Source organism: Sminthopsis crassicaudata, chromosome 5, assembly GCF_048593235.1.
Source record: "Sminthopsis crassicaudata isolate SCR6 chromosome 5, ASM4859323v1, whole genome shotgun sequence".
NCBI lineage: Eukaryota > Metazoa > Chordata > Mammalia > Dasyuromorphia > Dasyuridae > Sminthopsis > Sminthopsis crassicaudata.
Genome location: NC_133621.1, coordinates 99,109,222 through 99,128,778, shown reverse-complemented (window position 1 = coordinate 99,128,778; position 19,557 = coordinate 99,109,222). Strand labels below are relative to the sequence as shown.

The following is a 19,557-nucleotide window of genomic DNA, read 5'->3' as shown; positions in this document are numbered from 1 at the left end:
GAAATATTAAAAGCCATTATGATCTGTAGGAGTTAGAGTGGTTTCATGGAGATAACTGTCAAGGTCGAGTTATCTTCCAAGCTTGGCACTGCCTAGAATTGGAAATTCTAGGACAAAATGAAGAGAGTGTATGCACACAGAGGTCCAAAACATGGAAACTGCTACACATGGAAAAGAGAATGGACACTGTCACTGGAAACAGCCCCTCATATAGCCATAAAGAAGTTACAGAAAACATGAAAAACATCCTCATAGTGATGTGGGTTGAGGTCCCTTTAAGATTCCTTTCTGATTCCCAACCCCACCCCACCCCCATAGCTGAAGAAGCTAGCACCTTTGATTCACAAATCCTGGTCAAAAAGCACTCTTTTGCATTCCAATAGGAGATACCCGGGCTTTCCCAGCCCCCACTGGATCTGAGCTAACTTGGGCTTTCCCAGTACCCACTCTAATGATCTGCTCAGGTTTCCCCAACCCCCACAACTCCATTATAAAAAAGAAAACCTGGAGTCCATTCTTTGCAGGAGCCCCAAACATGGTATCCTTCCAGCCATGTAAAGAGTTCCTATCCGCCTGATGCTAGCTTTGGCCCTGGCATCTTTCTACCTTTACCCTTACTTCCAAATCCCTACAATAAACCTTTTTTAATCAATCTAGGTTTTCCGACCTTTAAATTCCTTTACAGGGGACTCTGCACCATCACTAGACTGCATTTAACTATGTATCCTTGCGCCGAACCAAAAGGGGTTACCCCCTACCTAATTCTCATCAACAGGAGGATAGGAAGGGAATAAAATATGTTATTATCATAACACATTCCCTAAACATAACACAGCTCCCTAAAGATCAGCCCACTGTGGGAACAAATAAAGAGAAACTACCCTAACATACAGCATCTGGAGAGCTTCCTAGGGAGAAATTCAAGAATGGATGACATAAAGAAGGCAGAAAAGTCTCTGTCTGAGTAGAAAATTGCAGGATATAAGAAGTGAAAGGAATCTTAGAATTCATATAGGCCAATTTCCTCATTTTATAGGTAAAGAAAATGAGTCTCAAAGAGTTTTAAAATCACACAACTGGTAAATGGCAGAGGACAAGGAAAACTCAGATCTCCTAACTGGTGATGTTTTTACTCTTCTATTTCTACCTTCCAATGATTGGCAAAAGGAAAAAAGCCCAGCTTACAAGAAGTAACTGAGTAGTTGTTCTGTTTTTCAAGGTCCCTTGTAGCCTGAGGACTCTCTGATACTTAGAAATAAGGAAGGACAATGCTAATCCCTACTCAGGATAATACTCTTCCAAAAGTAGAGTATGTTGACATTTTTTCTTCAGAAAAACAAACCTGATGGCAACAAGAACAGAAGAGGAGGTGTCAGGATAAAAGAGCAAAAGCTGGTTGGTTATATATTCTTCTCAATCACTCCTCTACCTTCCTCCTTATGACTATAAGTAGTGGCCCTGAGCTACAATCCTGATTAGCAGGGAAGTCACCCTTTTTGCCCTACAAAATGTCTGTTCTCCAAGCAACGGTGAGATGCAGCATTACTGCCTTATTCCTGGCGTTCTGCCTACAACTCGTCATTGGGGAAGATGAGGAAAAGTAAGCACCCCTCATGTAGATACTTTTTCCTTGTCTGCCAGGAAAAGCCCACTTCCCAATCTGGGGACTTCACATTCTCTCCTGTGGGGATTCATTTCACCCTCTGGATACCTATCTTCCAATATCCACTTTCTCTATATCCCCACTGGGAATCTACTCTCCCCATAGATGAGCGAATCTTTTCCCAAATGCCAGAAACTCTATACCTAGTCTTTGAGGGCCTCAATAGCCCCACGTAGAAGCAGATTTCCCTGCATAAAATCTGAAGTTTAGGCTGTTCTTTATTCTCAAAAACTTCTTATTCTTATCCTGTGCCTTAACTTCTATCTTACCTAGACAAGTCTCTCCTAACCCATTCTTTATCTCAAGCTATGGAAAAAGAAATCCATTGTTCTTCTTGCTCATTAAAGTTGGCGTTGGGGTTGAGTTTACCTGGATTCTAAAACCGAGCACTCTCATGCAATCCCTGGTTTGTTTGTTTTTTTCATACATAATGACCTGGCGATCAACTCAGGTTTGTGGCCTCCCAATAGCAACCAACAGTGGATTAGCTACTACTTTTTTGTTGTGAAAATCTGTCTGGGAGGATTCAGAACTGCATGGAGTGGGGCTAAAGAGAATCTTGATTCTTAGTCAGCAATTACCTTTTGGCCAGTATAACCATAGAGAAGTTACAGAAAATATGAAAGTATAGTTCCTTGAGAAGGAAGGGAACATGTATGAGGTGCTACTGTGAGACAGGAGCTGTGGCAAGCATTTTTAAATTTTCTCATTTAATTCTCATAACAACGTTGGGAGGTAAGTGGTATTATTATTTCCATTTTACAGTTGAGTCCCACTGTCATGATTGGAAGCTAAGAATTTTGAACTCATAGGTTATATTTGGAGAAATGTAAGAAACTTTGGGTATTTTTGTTTTTGTTTTTGTTTTTTTGTAAACTTCACCAATCATGTAGACTTAAGCCTCAGAAAATGGACTGAGAAGACTGTTACGGATCATTGTGCAAAGTGAAGTAAGTGGTTTTGTGAATTTTCATATCAAATCTCAGCTTAAGTTTAAGTTATAGGTCCCGCTTAGAGTGGTAGGTAGAGACTGGAGGATTGGGAGGTTGAACCTAAGGACTTTCAATCTTTCTACATAGACATATGCTCCAGGCCAGTGACCTGAAGTGCCCAGCCGAGTAATATGAAAGGAAACAAGTGTGAGTGCACACTGTCCTCTCAATTTCTAACTAGGGGCCAAATTAAGTATAGTTTTCCATTGCAAGGAGTTCACAAAGTCTTTCAGAAACTTTTATACTTTGTCAAAAGATTAAAATTTTAGGCCCTTGCCTGAGAACATTAAACTAACACAGGGAAAAATAAAACCACTCCGGAAATGCAAGTTGCTTTGTATCAGGAAAATGGATATCCAAGGAATATGTAGGGCTAAAGATGTCCTGTATTGAGCTCTTATTGCTTCATTTGTACAAAATAAAAGCATGGGAAGGTGATCTAGAGTTCCATGTAGCTCTAAAATTCTAGGGCACTATGGTCATTTTGTATCTTTCCCAGGATAATATGGGCCCAGGTTAAGGGCTGAAGAGAAAAGAAGGGAATGACTCATTGGTCAAGGCATTGGTCAGCAACTGAATAATCATCTCATGACTTTCTGGACCTCAGTTTCTTTCTAGTGCCTAAGACTAAGGAATGCTGGAGTCCTAAATAAGAAAGAGACTCTCATACCCTTGACAATTCTCTGTTTATTCTTAAACCTTTCACCCTCTCCCTCTTCCATTCATCTTACTTTCTATCCCTTGACCCCTTCCCAAGGCCATTAGTTATCAGAGGTTGTACGGACTATCACAGCTGATCTGCTTTTCTCTCTCTCTCCATTATTAGCCGGAAGCCACTTGTCCTCCAAATAAGCCCAATACCAAGTGCTAAAAGAAATGAACTATGGGAATTAAGATGTAATGTTTCAACTGAAGCAAGAGAATGTGTGCCAGTGAGTATGGGACATACTTTGTGTATCTGTAAAAGGGGGATTTCAGAAAAATGAAGGAAAAGAAGAAGGGAAGAGTAAGAAAGGAAAAGAGAATAAGAAGGAAGAATAAAAATTTGTGGGGAGAGCAAAAAGAAGGGATAGGGAAATCTCAGAAGTCGAAGGAATAAGAATAAAGAGTCCAGAAATCCATGCCAGAGAGATTGAGTGAACCTAATATCACTGAGAAGGGAAGTATGCTAAAAAGGCAGCCATCACACTTTGTCACACCATGAAAGTAGAAGTAGATGATGTGAAAAGGAGGTACATGAATTATTTGTAAAATGAGAAATTTGGACAAAATGGCCTTTAAATTCTCATCTAAACCAACTATGAAAGATTTAATAATTCTGAACAATAAGATGATCCAACATAGTTCCCAAGGACTCGATAAGAAATACTATTAACTTCCATATAGAGAAATTATAGACTCAGAATGCAGACTGAATCATTTTTTTTTCTTTTTCTCTTGCTTTTTTCCCTGGACATCACTAATGCAGAAACTTGTATGACTTCATATTTGCAATGAATTTGTATTTATTGTTTTCTTAATGGGTGGAGGAGCAGTTGGGAGTGGAGAAAATTTATAGCTGAAAATAAAATAACATTAAATTTAAAAATATAAATTCTCACTTAGCTCTATTCCCTTCAAATCTCCCATCTAGAGGCAGATAGATGACATAAAGGCAGCTAAGTCACTCAGCAGATAGAGCACTAGGCTTAGAGTCAAGAAGACCCAAATTAAAATCTGACAACAGGCATATACTAGCTGTATGGTTCTAGTGCCTCAGCTTATTCAACTGAAAAATAGGGACCATAATAGCAGCTATTTCTCAGGGTTATTGTGAGGATCAAATGAGATTATTTGGGAAAATGCCTATCCCATGCCTGGAATGTAATATGATCTATATAACAGTTTATTTCCTTTCTTTCTCCTAAACCCCAGGAGTCTGATTCTATCAGGAATTTTGAACCTGATAGGGAGGAAAAGAGTTTTCATTGAAGATAAGTCAAATTCTACCTGATATGTACCAGTAGAATTCCTCTACTTACCTGATTCCTTTAGAGATGTCTGTTCATTCCTTTCCCTCCATCCATGAAGTCAGCCTGTTTATTTTCAGATCCATTCATTCTTCTTCTCACTTCGTCCTTCCTAGTTACAACAATATTAATACATTCTCACTTCTTTTTTCCCAGATGGAAATATATACTTGGACCAACAAAAACACTGATTGTCCTTATACAGCATTCAAATATAAAGCCTGTATATGCCCAGGAGACAGGGCAAGGAACTTCTACTGGGACATGTGCAGCCAAAGTAAGAGAAGATTTGTAAAGGTTGGGTCACAGAGAAACAGCTAAAGGGAATCTCGGGCAGAGGGCTACCCAAAAAGAAAAGAGTAGAGGTGGTAAATGTGATGAGGAAGGACAATGAGCATTGATTGGGTGATGGGGAATAACAGGAGTGGCAAAAGAGTGACAAGAGGACTGAATCTAAAGAATAGCATCTAGGTGGGAGCTCAATTTCAGAGTTTGCACATGAGGTTTCAAAGGTATGTGATAGATGGGATTTGAGAGACCTGGGGGAAATTGAGTTTGGGAAAAACTAAATGGAGAGTGATAGAGACCAATAAGGTGTTTAATAAATGTAATTTGTATAAATGAATAAATGATGTCTATAAAAAGCATATAGTAAGTTGGGTTTTGGCTAAGTGATGTTTCTAAAAGTTTTAAAGTACCATCTCTACTTCATTTTTCTCCTAGCTGATGTAAGAGTGCACTGTGTGGCTACTACTATTTTAGAAACAAACATCTGTGAAAATGGTTACGTGCCTGTATCACGCTACTTTACTCATAAAAACCAAACATACATTGCAAAGGACTGAATTGGACTCCTGTTCTCACCGTCCCTGGCTGGTCATGCTACAGAGAGATGCCTTGGGAATGAACATCTGAAGCCATGAGGTCTATAAGATAAACATCCTACAAAGCTTCTTGCTTGTCTGGATTATTCAAATCTTGTTTTGTTTCGATTGCTTTCCTCCCCCCACAATACCTACACTTAAGGCCTATATCTTACAATAAAGTTGAATGATCTCAATAATATTTTTTTTCTTTCTCATAACACTATGGATTTCTAGGATGCCATTTTTTAAAATACTTTCATTGCTGGGTGCAGTGGCCTGTTTCTGTATTTCCTGCTATTAGAAAGATCGAGACTGGTATATCTCCTGAGCCCCTAGATTCTAAGCTGTATTAAGTAGATGGAATTGGCCCAAATCAGAAAAATGGAGCAAATTAAAGTTCCCGTGATGATTGGCATTTAGAATAAAGCCAATGTACTTTCATTTTTGGCAAGATAGGAAAGCTAATCTAGAAGGGGAGGGGAGGAGAGGGTAAGAGGAGGAGAAGAGAGGGTAAAGGGAGAGGAGGGTATGGGGAGAGGAGAGGAGGGTATGGGGAGAGGAAGGGAGGGTAAGAGGAGAGGAGGGGAGGGAAGGGAAGAAAAAGAAGGGATCATCTTCATCATCTAGTTGCCTATCTAGTCTTAGAAAGTTAATTGGGGGTACTGAGACAATTGGGGGGCACATAGTGAAAACAGAAGGACTTGAACCCAGCTCAGATCTGATTCTAAGGTCAATCTTCTATCCATTGCACTCCTGCCTATCATTTTTTTTAATGTATTTATCTTTCTATATATCTACATTTATATATATGCATATGTAGATATATACAGGTCTTTGAATCAATCCATCAGCTTAATAACTAATAAGTACCTGCTTTGATGTGGCAGAAAAGCACCGGTACATTTATCTCAAGGGATTTTCCACATAATAAGCAAATGATAATAACCTAAAGTACTACACTCAACATTTCCTAGCATCACTTAGTTTTAGCTGAAATGATCCTCTCCTCCCAAGATCCTTTGTACCTAGATCCCTCAAAACCCTTTCCCCCAAAGTCTCCTAGTCCTCATTTGCCTATTGAAGAATGATGCTACTTTCTTTTATACTCTCCCAAAACTTCTGCTTTGCCCTCTTGTCTGCCCTTTTTGCGATCTCCCATGGCTTGGAGTGCTATTAATTAGATTGGGGTAAAGCTGACAAAAGTTCACAGTCTTCTTTTAGACTGAATCTTGTAGCATAAATTGCCTAATGAAATGGAGCTGTGAACCAGAGAAAATAACCAACATTGAAAAATCCATCTATGACTTAGAGAAAACATATGTATAAGTTACATAGAGGTAAGGTCACACAGCTAGTAAGGGTCGGAGCAGGATTTAAATCTATACCTTCCTTTCTCTAAGCCCAGCACCCTCTACAGTGTGGTACCCTGTCTCTGTATTATCCCTCTCACTTAATCCATATTGAATTCTCTCTGTATGCAGTGTTGTCACCGAATATTTATCTTCCCCTAATTGCTATTTTCTTGTCCTCCAATCAAAATATTTATCTTCCTTATGTTTTGACATCTAAACTTAGAACCATTTTACTTACAGAAGACAGAGATCTCTATTTATTTTTACAAAATTTCACATTATAAAATTATTTGCAACATTTCAAAAGATCCATGATACCACTGACATGAACAACCCAATTAATTTGTATCTTCTCACCATTTGTTAATCTTATATCTGTCTTCTCAAAAATCCTCCATAAAGAATCTTCCCACATACAATGGAAGCTTTCTTTTGGATCATTTAATATCTCATAGATTCCAGTACAGCTCTGGGTTTTTGTGAAAATCAAATGAGTTAATATATGTAAAATATTTAGTAAACCTCCCATGTACATGATAACTATTATTATTTTCATTATCACTATCTACTCAGGAATCAATATATTTCCAAAAAGGGCCTCTTCCTGTTTCTCATGGGTACATTCAACCAAATAGCAATCTAAAAGGAAATAAAGGATCTCACATATCCAGAAGCATGATAATAAATGGCAAGCAATCATTACAACTGAAACTGAAAACATCTGATCTACTTTTTCAACCTTACATTTTTGACTGGCCCATTGTGCATATTGCATAGAAATCACTAAGCACTTTCCCTGATAAACTCTTAGGATGAGTCAACCATACAAAGCCATTTTTGAAAAGGATTTGCCTTGCAAATGCTCTGGACTTTCATAATCCTAACTTTTACCTTTGAAAAACCAAATATAACTAACTTCTAATTCAATAAACTTTTGCCAGTGGCTTGATGGGGGTGGCAGTTGAGGGTAGGTATCATTTCTATAAATAGAAACTTAACTAGACAAAATGATTATTAACCTCCTTTTTGTTGTTATTTTGAATAACATACTCATTTTTCTATCTATTTATATTATGTATATATTATATTATATATATATATTATATTTATATATCTATATACACAACTATTCCAATGAGATCTCCAATTTTTACTGCTTTGGACCTATCTTGCTTGGCTACACTCAAGATCCATTTGAGCAGATACTCCATAAGTTTATAAGAGTAACAAAACCTGTGACCTAAGCTTGCCATCATATGTCATAGATCACTTGTTCTCACTTTAAGCATAATCCTTCTCTCACTCCCACCTCCAAATTCTCCCACCTTTCTTCTGCCTCTTGCAATAGATATGATCATTTTTAAAGTCTTGGTCTCCCCATAAAACAACTCTCTTCTTTCCTCCAAACTCACACAGAGAAGAGAACAGTTTTCTAAACTTGGAAATGCCAGAAACCAAAAGGAATAATCCAATACTAATGGCCTAGAAAAGAAAATTCTTGCCACCAAAATCTTAAGCACTATTAAGTGATTCAACATAAAAATGAATATGGTTTTATCAGTGGAAATTACATTTTTTAAAAGTTGCATTATTGGCTATTTCTCCTTATTAGAATGTGAACTCCTTTACAACAAAGGAAGGTCTTGCTTTTCTATTTGTATTTGCTTTGCAAGGAGCAAGGGGTTTTTTTCCCATTAAGTTATAATATTATCATGGAACAACAGAACTAGAAGAAAACTTAGATTTCATTTGCCTCAATTCCTTTATTTTACATGTGAGAAAATTGAATCCCCTGAGTAAAAACAAATCTCTGCAATATCCCATAGAAAGTGAGTGGCAAAGCTAGAACTTTAACTTGGTCTCCTTTTCTTCCAAGGAATGATCTGTATATTTCCCAATTCAGTAAGCTTTTATTGACAGTTCTGTCTAATGCCCATTTTCTCACACACTAACTCAAGCAAATCAAATAAATACTTAGTTGCCTCCATGACCACTACTGCTTTGGCAGGACACTCTGTGCTTTATGCAAATTTATAATGTCAGCAGCTATATCTTAGCCAAAAAAAGGAGCTATTGACAAGTAACTGCAAAAAAAAAATGCTAAACAATTCAAAAATTATTCACCAGTCTTATGCATTTAAGAGCATTTGTCAACACGAACAGAAGTACTATGAACTCACAAGTTAGATATGATTATTAATAAATCCCCTCTTAAGTCTGAATTCTTTAGCTAGTTTCCTAGTAAAATACTTTGCATCAATCAAGAGGTAATAAAAATCATTTTAAAACAGTCTGAGTCATACTTTGATAAGCTGGAATTTTCTTCCAGATGCTAGGAATCAAATGAGATGGTTTTACAGTTAGTATAATTCCCATATATGAATTAACTATGGTTTCATCAGTACAAGAAATTTTCAGTGTGAGAACTCCCTCAGCCAATCCATATATAGTCTTAGAGCATCACTGTTAAAATATTCATCTAAAAGATGAATTATTTTTTGAGAAATCAATGAAAAAGTAATGTGCACTTTCTCAAATGCAACCTAGCCCATTCTCTTCATCTTAACCAGTTATGATCCCATCTCATTGTCCATTTGCAGTGATGATCTGGCTCAATGTGTCATCCAACCAACTTCATGTCATAATCTGCATAACACACATTTTCTATCCACCTGGTTTTTCTTATATAGATTGCTTAGTCAATTGATTTTAAGTAAACATTCACAAATAGGAGCAGCTAGAGGACCTCACTACCTAAAGGGAATCCCTTTCCCTTTTGGATGATACATTGTCTATTCTCCATAACAGAGGAAAATACTCTTAGTAATTATATATTTCCCTATATGATGTTATAGTAAGTATTGATAGGGTATCATTAAAGTCAGCTGTGCAGCTTGTCTATCACAAAAAAAATTATAAAATCTTAATGTGTTATAAGAGATACTTTATTGGAAGAGCACAAAAGGTTTTGTGCTTTGTGTTTAGCCTTAAGAAAAACAACTAATGTCTATATAACACCTTAATATTTAGAAATAGGAATTAAGTATTACAGCTGGGGAAACTGAGACACAGAGCAGTTGCATGACTAGGCCAAGATCATACAACTTATAAGTAACAATGTTGGAATTTGAATCTACATTTTCTGTTTCCAAGACCCAGGCTTCTGTCCCTCATACCAAGATGCCTATCAGTAAAAAACCAAAAAGCATGATGTATAAAATGCTTTATTTGGAGATATATATGAGTTTTAAGAAGTGGAAATTTGCATTATTCAATTTGCATTATTATTTACATCTGGGTTTAGCATGATAAAAAAAATGAAGAACTCTGTCTCTCCAATTTTGTTGGAGAGGCAGAAAGTCTGGCTACTATGAAATAAAAGATTAAGAAGAAAACACTTCCCTGTACATTTCAATACAAATAAGTGTCACTAATAGAATTTGAGGCTGTTGGAAAAGAATCTCCTCATCGTCTTTTGCCAGAAGCCAGAGAACAATCTTGGCAGTATGGCAGCTTTAAGACTCTCAGAATCTTCCATTTGAAGGGAACTGAGAGGTTATCTAATACCATCTCCCCACAGAACATGAATTCCAAATATAGTATGCTCTAAAAGTGATCAACCAACCTCCATATGAAGATATCTAATGATGAAAAACTACCTGCTTTTCAAGGGAAACCATTCTATTTCTATAGAAATCTTCTATAGATCTGCAATCTACTTTCTTTTCATTTCTACTCATTACTCCTTGTTTGCTTTTTTTTATTTGGAGGGAACAGTAAAAGAAATGGTAGTGATATTAAAAAGAATGTCAATTTTTTTAAAAACAGTGATCTCATCTTGAATCATGATCCTTCTGAACATATTATTTTGTTTTGATATCTTCAATATGAATTTAAAGGCAGAATTGCATTTCAGTAAATCACTCAGTTAATAAGGATTTAGTAAGTATCAACTATGTGCTATGCATTATGCTACGTGTTGATAAATGCACAGACAAGTAAAGATAGTTGTTACTCTCAAGGAACATATAATATAATGGTGAAGACAACATGAAAAGAATTATGCTCAATTAAGATAGCTAAAGAACAAACTGTATATAATCAAAGGATGGAAGGCACTACCATTAAAAGATGTAAGGTGGGATTTTATCTGGAACTTGAAGGAGGCTAAGGAAGCCTGAAGGTAGAAATGAAAGGGAGAGTTTTGCATCACAGAGGAAAACAGTGAAAATGTCTCATCAGAAGGAGTATCTTGTGCAAGGAACAGCAAAGAGGTCAGTATCACTGGATCTCAAATTGTGTAGGGATGAGTAAAGTATAATAATACTGAAAAGGTAAGAAGGGGCCAGGTTGTGAAGGACTTTGAATGCAATACAGAGAATTTTATATTTTATCTTCCTGAAGAATGTTCAATGGCTTACACAATAATCATCATTATTTCAAGCTGCCCAATTTGGCATCTTCTAGGTCATGAAGATTATATCCTCAATTACATTCCTGTCATTGAAGCAAAGTGTCTCTGCTTACCTTATTCAAAATGATTGATCCAATTATATATTTACCTATCTAGCAGTATTGTAGTTCTTTGGGGTTTTTTTTAACTACTTCTTATCACCTTTTAAATATCCCTTCTAATCCATAGCATGAGACCCTGAAATATCACTACAAAAGGTAACAAAAATGAAAGCAGGAAACATGAATGTTTTGGCATTTCCATTTAAAACATTAATATTATTTTAGATAGATAATATAAAACATTTGGGAGTCTACCTGCCAAGACAAACCCAAACTATAGAAACCATAATTACAAAACACTTTTCACACAAATAAAGTCAGACATAATAATTGGAAAAATATCATTTGTTTATAGGTAGGTTAAGATACAATAAACATGACAATTCTATCTAAATTAATTTGCTTATTCAGTGTCATCCTAATCAAACTACCAAAAATAGAAATATATTAACAAAATTTATCTGGAAAAACAAAAGGTCAAGAATACTAAGGGAAATAATGAAAAAAAATGCAAAACATGGGGGACTAACTCATATTACATCTGAAAATAAATTATAAATGGCAATAATCAAAACTAATTGGTACTGACTAAGAAATATAATGGTGGATCAGTGGAATAACGTATATAAGATGCAACAGTCAATAACCAAAAGGCTCCAGCTTTTGGGATAATAACTCACTATTTGACAAAAATTGCTGGGAAAACTAGAAAACAGTATGGCAGAAACTAGGCATTGACCAACATCTGACACCCTATGCCAAGATAAGGTCAAAATGGGTACACAATTTAGACATAAAGGGCAATACCATAAGCAAATTAGGAGAGCAAGGAATAGTATTCTTATGAGATCTATGGAGAAGAGAAGGATTTTTTCCTAAACAAGAAATAGAAAACATTATGCAATGCAAAATGGATAGTTTTGATTACATTAAATTAATAGGATATTTACACAAACAAAGCCAATGCAACCAAAATTATAAGGAAATCATAAAATTGAGGGAAAGGAATTTACAGTCAATGTTTCTGAGATAGTCTCATTTTTCAAATATAGAGAACTGAGTCAAATTTATAAGAATACAAGTCATTCCCCATTGGTAAATGGTAAAAAGATATGAACAGATAATTTTTATATAAAGAAATCAAAGCTATCCTATGAAAAAATACTATAGATGTCTATTGGTTAGAGAAATTCAAACTTAAACAACTCTGAGGTATCGCTTCACATATATCAGATTGGCTGATATGGAAGAAAATAAAAATATAAATATTGGAGAGGTTATGGGGGAAAATGGGAACACTAATACATTTATGATAGTTATTTGGAATTATATTCAAAGAGCTATAAAACTGTGCATACCCTTTGATCCAGCAATACCACTCCTAAGTCTGTATTCCAAAAAGGGAAAAGGACTCACATATACAAAATGTTTAAAACAGCTCTCTTTGTGGTGGCAAAGAATTGGAACTCAAAGGGGATGTCCATCAGTTGGGGAATGGCTGAACAAATTGTGGTATATGAATATAATGACATACTATTGCTCAATAAGAACACAGCAACATTGTGTAACGATCAATTTTGATAGACTTTGCTCTTCTCAGTAACATAATAATCTAAGACAATCCCAAAGGAATCATGATGAAAAATGCTATCCAGAGTTTGAATGTGGATCAAAGCATGCTATTTTTATCTTTTTTGCTATTTTTTTTCTTTTTCGTGATCCTTATTTCTCATTTTATTCTGATTTTACAACATGAGTATTGTGCAAAATGTTTAATATGATTGTACATGTGTAACTTGTATCAGGTTGCTTACTGTCTTGGTGAAGAAGGAGGGAGAAACGCTTATAAAAGCAAATGTTGAAAACCATTTTTACATATAACTTTAAAAGATAATATTAAATCAGGGACAAGTATACTATATGATCAATCAGAGATCTGAAATCTATTTCTAGCTCTACCATTGACAAGTTTTATGCCCAGGATCAATTCCATAGTCTCTTTCAGTCTCAATTTCTTCATCTGTGTAGCATTAATGGGCCTGCGTGTATAGAATGAGCCAATATAAAATGAAGTATGAAGCTGAATTATATACATAGGAAAGTGTTGGAACAACTCCCTACTAGTGACTAGCTACAGTCAATTAAATAATGACCTCAATTGCTGGGGCATCAATGCCCTTAGCAAAAATAGCAGCAAGTCCCCAGTACCCTTAATGCCAAATTTTCTAACTCTCCCTTCTGTCTCTTCCTCCGATACTAAAGAAGGAAGTTGAATAATATATCAATGAATTAGTGAATTTGAGCTAATGCCTTTAAGAGGCAGAAAGAAGTGGAGCCCAAGTGGTATCTTGCAATTCAATTCCCACCAACATATGAGTAACTGCTGATATTTTTTAGCTCCCCCTCTCTAGTTCCTGCATTAGCAACTCACAATACTCATAGTAGATAGAAGTAAATGGCTGGGGAAGGAGGGAGAAGTTAGAGAAAGGCTCCAATACTTTGTTTCACTCTCTCACACCATTGCCATGCCTTGTACTTCTATATGAACAGGCATCTCTAAATAAATTTCTCTCATTTGCCTACTCTCTCCTTTTTAATATGAGCCTATGGATTCTTTCTTCAGGCTCTCATTCAGATTTAGAATTTTAACTCCTAGGAACAGAACTGACAGATGGTCACTGACAAGCAAAAATATGGATCAAATTCTCTAAATCCTCTGTCTTTTCCACAGGAAATTCCACTCCTAATCTCATCTCCCAAATTCTATCAATACTACTTTTCCCAGACCAATCCCAAGGACCTCCAAAAAAAAAGACAAAATATATTCTCCTCTTCCTCATTCCATCACTTCTACCTTCTATCTCCATAATTCTCTTTAAGGATCAAATCACAATCCACTTACAGAGTTGAAGATCTAGGTCAATATCATCTGTTCAGTAGGATATTCTCCTCCTAGAAGTCTCTATTTTTGGTGGGCATAGGCAAATCCAGTTACATCTTTAAGATAATAAGATGATCTTTAAATTCTCTTACAATTTTTAATCCTCCAGGAGTCTGAAATTCTTATGATTTTTGCTGCCATATCTAATTTTCAGGGAACCTATTACTTGGGTTAGATTTTGTAATTCTAGTGATGGGGTATTAATTTTCTTTTTCTAAATCTTTTCTAAGTCTTCCCACAAAAAAAACTCTCACTTACTTTACAATTTTTCAGTATTTTCAATATTTTTAATTCATTTTATTTTTTGAAGGTACTCTAATTGACTTAATTTTATTTTTGAGGCTTAGAAAACTTCTGGTTACTTTCATCCTTCTATCCCTCTCCTTATTTTTATTTCCTCTCTTCATCTCTTTGGCTTTCATTTCACTCACAATTAGGAGTATAGATCAAACTTTCCAAATCTTCTCCCTCTCTCTAGGTCAACTTATCACTTAGAATCTAAGCTTAGACCAATTCCAAGGATCTCAAACAATCAGATGAAGGGAGGAGTTCATGGGACTAAATCTGTCTTTCATCTGTCTTTCAATCAATAAGACAATTTATACTCACAAGAATTTTTTTAATAAAATACCTTAATTATCTATCTGGCTAAAATGAATGATTCATTAGTCTGCCAATTAAATCAAAATAATTGAACTGGTTATCAGTTTGAATCTTAACAACAACAACAAAAAAGGCAGAGACTTTGTTCAAAATATTTTAAAACTATCCATGACTAATATATACAGATCTTAGTACAAATAAAAAATAACTTTATATTTTCCAATTTGATAAAGTATTTTATTTTTCACTCTCTTGACTTGTTTCTGATATTGATACTCCAGTATCTTAGAAAAGATAAATCTATTTTGGGATTTAATCCCACAAAAACATTTCTATCTATTATTATCTCAGAGCCTGCCTGCTTATAACCATGGCCTCAATAACACACTATCTGAATGGAACAGACATATTTTCTAAAATTATAGTTTTCCAGCTAGAAAGGATATTAGAAGTCATCTCATCCCATCCCCTTATATCAGAGATGAAAAAAATGAGATCCCAAAAAAAGCAATGTGACTTGCCCAGATTCACACAAATTAAGTGACAAAATTGGAATTTAAAACTCAGCTCTATACTCCTGCTTGTCAGTGATCAAAGACTGTGTCCCTCTGTTCCCAGGATTTAAACTTCTAAATCTGAATGCCAGGCCAGGGAAAGGGGCCAAAGACTCATAGAAAAGAGGAAAGAACAGTCAAGAGAAAGGTTTCTTTAGAAATTCATGTTCGTGCAGAAGTTCAGTGCATGATAGGTACATGAAAGAGTTTGATCATTGGTGCCCTTTCCTGACCTCTTCCTCCCCCATTCACTTCTGTGCACCAGCACCATTTTGGGCTCATGACGCAAAAATCAGAGAGGGAGAACTACAGGGGAACAGCAAGTGACTCATGCCACTCTCACCCTGGCAGTCAATTCATTTTTCCAGCCTGTCTACTTACTTGGCGATCATTTTAAGGGCCTTTTTTAATGACCCAGTTGTCCCACTGGTCCTAGTAATACAATCTCACTGGATTATCAATCAAAGTCCGGGGTCTGCCACTAATTAGTTGTACAATATGAAAAAAAAAAAAAAAAAAAAAAAGAAACTTAGAAGTACTTCAGTTTCCCCACGCACAAATGAGATTACTGAGAGGGCCTGTGATTTTATTAGTATAAAGAACTGCAACTGAGGAAATTCTTATTCTGAATAGGAATGATGATTAATAATCAGATTTTTATTATAATTAAAAAGGGATTTCCCAATCCTAAATAAGATAGAGGGATTGAATTGAATTTGAAGATTTTTGAAGTCTCTACAAATTTGAATGGATGTCTATATACCAAAAAAGCTTAACCCCTGAAGATCAAGCTCTTGATTGGTGACAAATCCCTCTTCTCTTAAAGAAAGAAAGCAGCTTTTCTCTAGTCCTATTCAGTTGGGTGTTGGAAGATCCTACCATCTTTAAAGAATTGATTTAAAACAGTGATGGCTGACTTCATTCCTCCTTTTATGGCAAAGAGAGAGCACCTCATCTGAAAGATCCAAATGAAGACTAGTAAATAGCAGCAAAGATAGGTAACAAGCAGCAGAGATTTAATGCAATATATAATGCATTTACACCACACCCTGTTGGGAGAAGGCAGAAAAGACAAAAGCAGCCCAAGCATCAGAAGAAATGGGCAATCCTGAAGCATCAGTAACATGAGTTAACCCTTCATATATATCCTCTGGTCACAGGTTCCTTAATTTATGATGTCATATTCATGTACCAAGTCTACACAGTTTGCCTAGGGATGTACTTTCTATGAATGATCTGTATGTGTGTCCACTCATTCCACTGATAAAACGTATCCTACTACACTATGTATACACTACACTAAGTGTATCTTACTATATTATTTCATTAAATGACTTGATTTGGATTAACTATGTTTGCTGGTTTATTATCAGTGGAAACTCAAAAGCTATGTATGGTTTGAACACGGCACTACAAAGGATCAGCAGTCCCTTTTCATAGTTTTCCAAGAGGAGCTTTTATGTAAATAAGAGCTACCCCAAATGATGTGCAAAACACTTTACAAATTTAAACTATCATATGAATATCATTAGGGCATGCAAAAGACACCTCTAGTCTTTAAATGTAATTTTCTATAGTCACAGATTAGAAATGACTAACAAGCTAATGACTTAGTTCCTGAGACCACTGAAGGACAATGATCTCAAGGCAGTATCGCTGAATTTGAAAGAAGAGAGTAAAATAGTTCAACTCTGTTTGAGTCCTTTCCAGAATCCCCCAGCTGGTCCACTGCCAACATGTCTTAAAATAGAGAGATGCCTAGGAATCAAACCCTTCAGTCATTTGCATCTCTAGGCTCAGAGCTAAGAATCCTGAAATAAACAAATCATATAAATTTAGAAATGCTACATCAACTGCTTCCTATGAGATAAATTCTCAATGCTCCTGTGGATCTGCCAGTCAGGTATTGGAAAAACATATTTCTTCCATAAATAGAAGACCTGTAGTTGATAATAATGATTGAAATCTGCAGCTCGTCAGAAGATGAATTATCAATGTTTGTTATTATCATATCTTTCACAGTTCCAGGAATGGAGTGCATCATTGGCATTATTGGGAATGGCTTCATTATGGTTATAAACGGGGCTGAGTGGGTTCAGAACAAAAAGTTCTCCCCAAGTGGAAGGATTTTGTTTTTCCTTAGTTTGTCTAGAATTGCTCTTCAGAGTTGCATGATGATAGAAAATTCTGCCGCTTTGATATTTCCATCCTTTTACAAAGAAGATACTGTCTATGAGATATTCAAAGTCATTTTCATGTTCTTGACGTTTTGCAGCCTTTGGTTTGCAACATGGTTGAGCATCTTCTACTTTGTAAAGATTGCCAATTTCAACCATCCTCTGTTCCTCAGGCTAAAATGGAAAATCGCTGGATTAATGCCCTGGCTACTGTGGTCATCAGTGATCATTTCCTTCTGCTACAGCATCCTTTTCTCCCAGCAGGTATATAATACATCCTGCATTCACTCAATACCTAAACCATTCTCCAACTTCACAAAGAAGAAATACAAAATCAATACCAATATGATTAACTTGGCTATTATCTACAATGTGGGAATGTTCATCCCTCTCATCCTTTTCATGCTTGCTGCTGTCCTCTTGATCATCTCTCTCAAGAGACATATCCTACAGATGGAAAGCAAAACCACAGGCTACAGGAGTCCCAGCATGGAGGCTCACATAGGAGCCATCAAAGCCATAAGCTCTTTCCTCATTCTCTACATTTTCAATTTTGTTGCTTTGCTCCTCTCCATGTCTAACATTTTTGATGATAACAGTTTCTGGAATGTAGTGTGCAAAATCATTATGGCTGCCTATCCCTCTGGTCATTCAGCATTATTAATCTGGGGCAATCCCAAACTGAGAAATAACTGGGGAAGGTTTCAGCACCAGATCTGTTCTTGCTGTTTGTCCTCATGCAGCTGGACCTTGTCAGGAAAATGAAGATGAATTTTTCAACTGAGATTCTGGGTTTTCATCCTAGAGCCCCTTCCTCCTGGGACACCAATCTGAGTCATCACTTGCATTGTTTTTCTTTCCCTCTCCCTTTCCCTCCTATAGCTTAAGACAAGCTCTGGAACTTGAGTTTTGTTTCCTTTTTCCCAAAACACTGTACTGGCCCTCTCCTATAAGTGAATCTATGCATTAGTTCATAGAGGATATCATCACCAGGAAGGTAATATTAAATACAATAATCAAATTATGATTAGCCAACCTGCTGAGCAGAAACAGAGGTAGTGTATTTTACCTCCATTCTATAAAGAGACAACCTAGAAGTAGAAAGACTTAAAATGGGCTAGGCTGTATACCTTCTCTATCTGTCCATGCAGAACAATCCCTGTATTTGTTGTCCTTTCTTTTTTATTAAATGCACATATAAGGTTCTTATAATGTGATTTTGTGACTAGAGATTTAGTCACAGAATTTGTGCCACAGAAAGGCACATTCATTTACTCTACGTTTGATTCATATACCATTCAAATGTTATTTTTCCTGGAAACACATATTTTTTCCAGATTAACACAAAATGATTTTTTAAAAAAGCAAAAATGATAGGAAATTACAGGAATGTGATGAGTTTGGACTTTGCCTCATATACTTCTCTCTTCTCAGTCACTCATGAGTGACTTTTATAACTTAGACAAGTGTTTTGTACTAACTGAAAACAGAGAAAAGAAAGAAAATCCATGTATTTCCATATTTTTGGAAGAAAGAACTGAAAGGAAAGGGGTGTTATTGAAAATTATATGACTTGAAAATAAAATACAAAATAATTCCTTCTGAGGAAAAAACAGTGAAAAGCTAGGGGGCTTATTTGGTAGGTGGATGACATAATAGATAGAAAGTCAGGCATGGAGTCGGTAATTGAGTTTGAAGCTTGTCTCAGACAATTACTAGTTCTGTGTCTTTGAACAAGTCACTTAACTTGCCTTAGTTTCCCCAACTGTAAAACTGAGATAATAATTCTACCCTACAGAATCTTAATGAGATATGAAATGTCATAGGTAAAAGTACTTTGTAAACTTTAAAGACTCTATATTAATGCTACCTGTTATGATTATAT

General features: G+C 35.9%; 2 protein-coding genes across 3 annotated transcripts; both read left to right on the top strand.

Annotated features, from left to right (window-relative positions):
* Positions 1-1,492: 1,492 nt before the first annotated feature.
* Positions 1,493-5,699, top strand: LOC141545231 (prolactin-inducible protein homolog). Of its 2 annotated transcripts, none has more exons than XM_074272269.1 (4): positions 1,493-1,600; positions 3,482-3,587; positions 4,821-4,941; positions 5,388-5,699. In XM_074272269.1, exons 1-4 carry the CDS (start codon positions 1,509-1,511, stop codon positions 5,507-5,509), a joined length of 441 nt encoding a protein of 146 aa, XP_074128370.1. In that variant the 5' UTR covers positions 1,493-1,508; the 3' UTR covers positions 5,510-5,699. The 2 variants fall into 2 exon arrangements, 1 of the variants encoding a protein (XP_074128370.1); XR_012482930.1 differs by lacking the exon at positions 1,493-1,600 and adding an exon at positions 2,153-2,398.
* An 11,751-nt stretch (positions 5,700-17,450) lies between these two features.
* Positions 17,451-18,437, top strand: LOC141545230 (taste receptor type 2 member 40-like). The gene has a single exon (XM_074272268.1). It carries the CDS (start codon positions 17,451-17,453, stop codon positions 18,435-18,437), a length of 987 nt encoding a protein of 328 aa, XP_074128369.1.
* The last annotated feature ends 1,120 nt before the right edge of the window (positions 18,438-19,557 follow it).

Coding starts and splice junctions, on each gene's coding strand:
- LOC141545230 (XM_074272268.1), top strand. CDS start 17,451: ATGATTGAAATCTGCAGCTCGTCAGAAGATGAATTATCAATGTTTGTT.
- LOC141545231 (XM_074272269.1), top strand. CDS start 1,509: ATGTCTGTTCTCCAAGCAACGGTGAGATGCAGCATTACTGCCTTATTC. Junction 1,601..3,481: donor ATTGGGGAAGATGAGGAAAA/GTAAGCACCCCT, acceptor CTCCATTATTAG/CCGGAAGCCACTTGTCCTCC. Junction 3,588..4,820: donor AAGCAAGAGAATGTGTGCCA/GTGAGTATGGGA, acceptor CTTTTTTCCCAG/ATGGAAATATATACTTGGAC.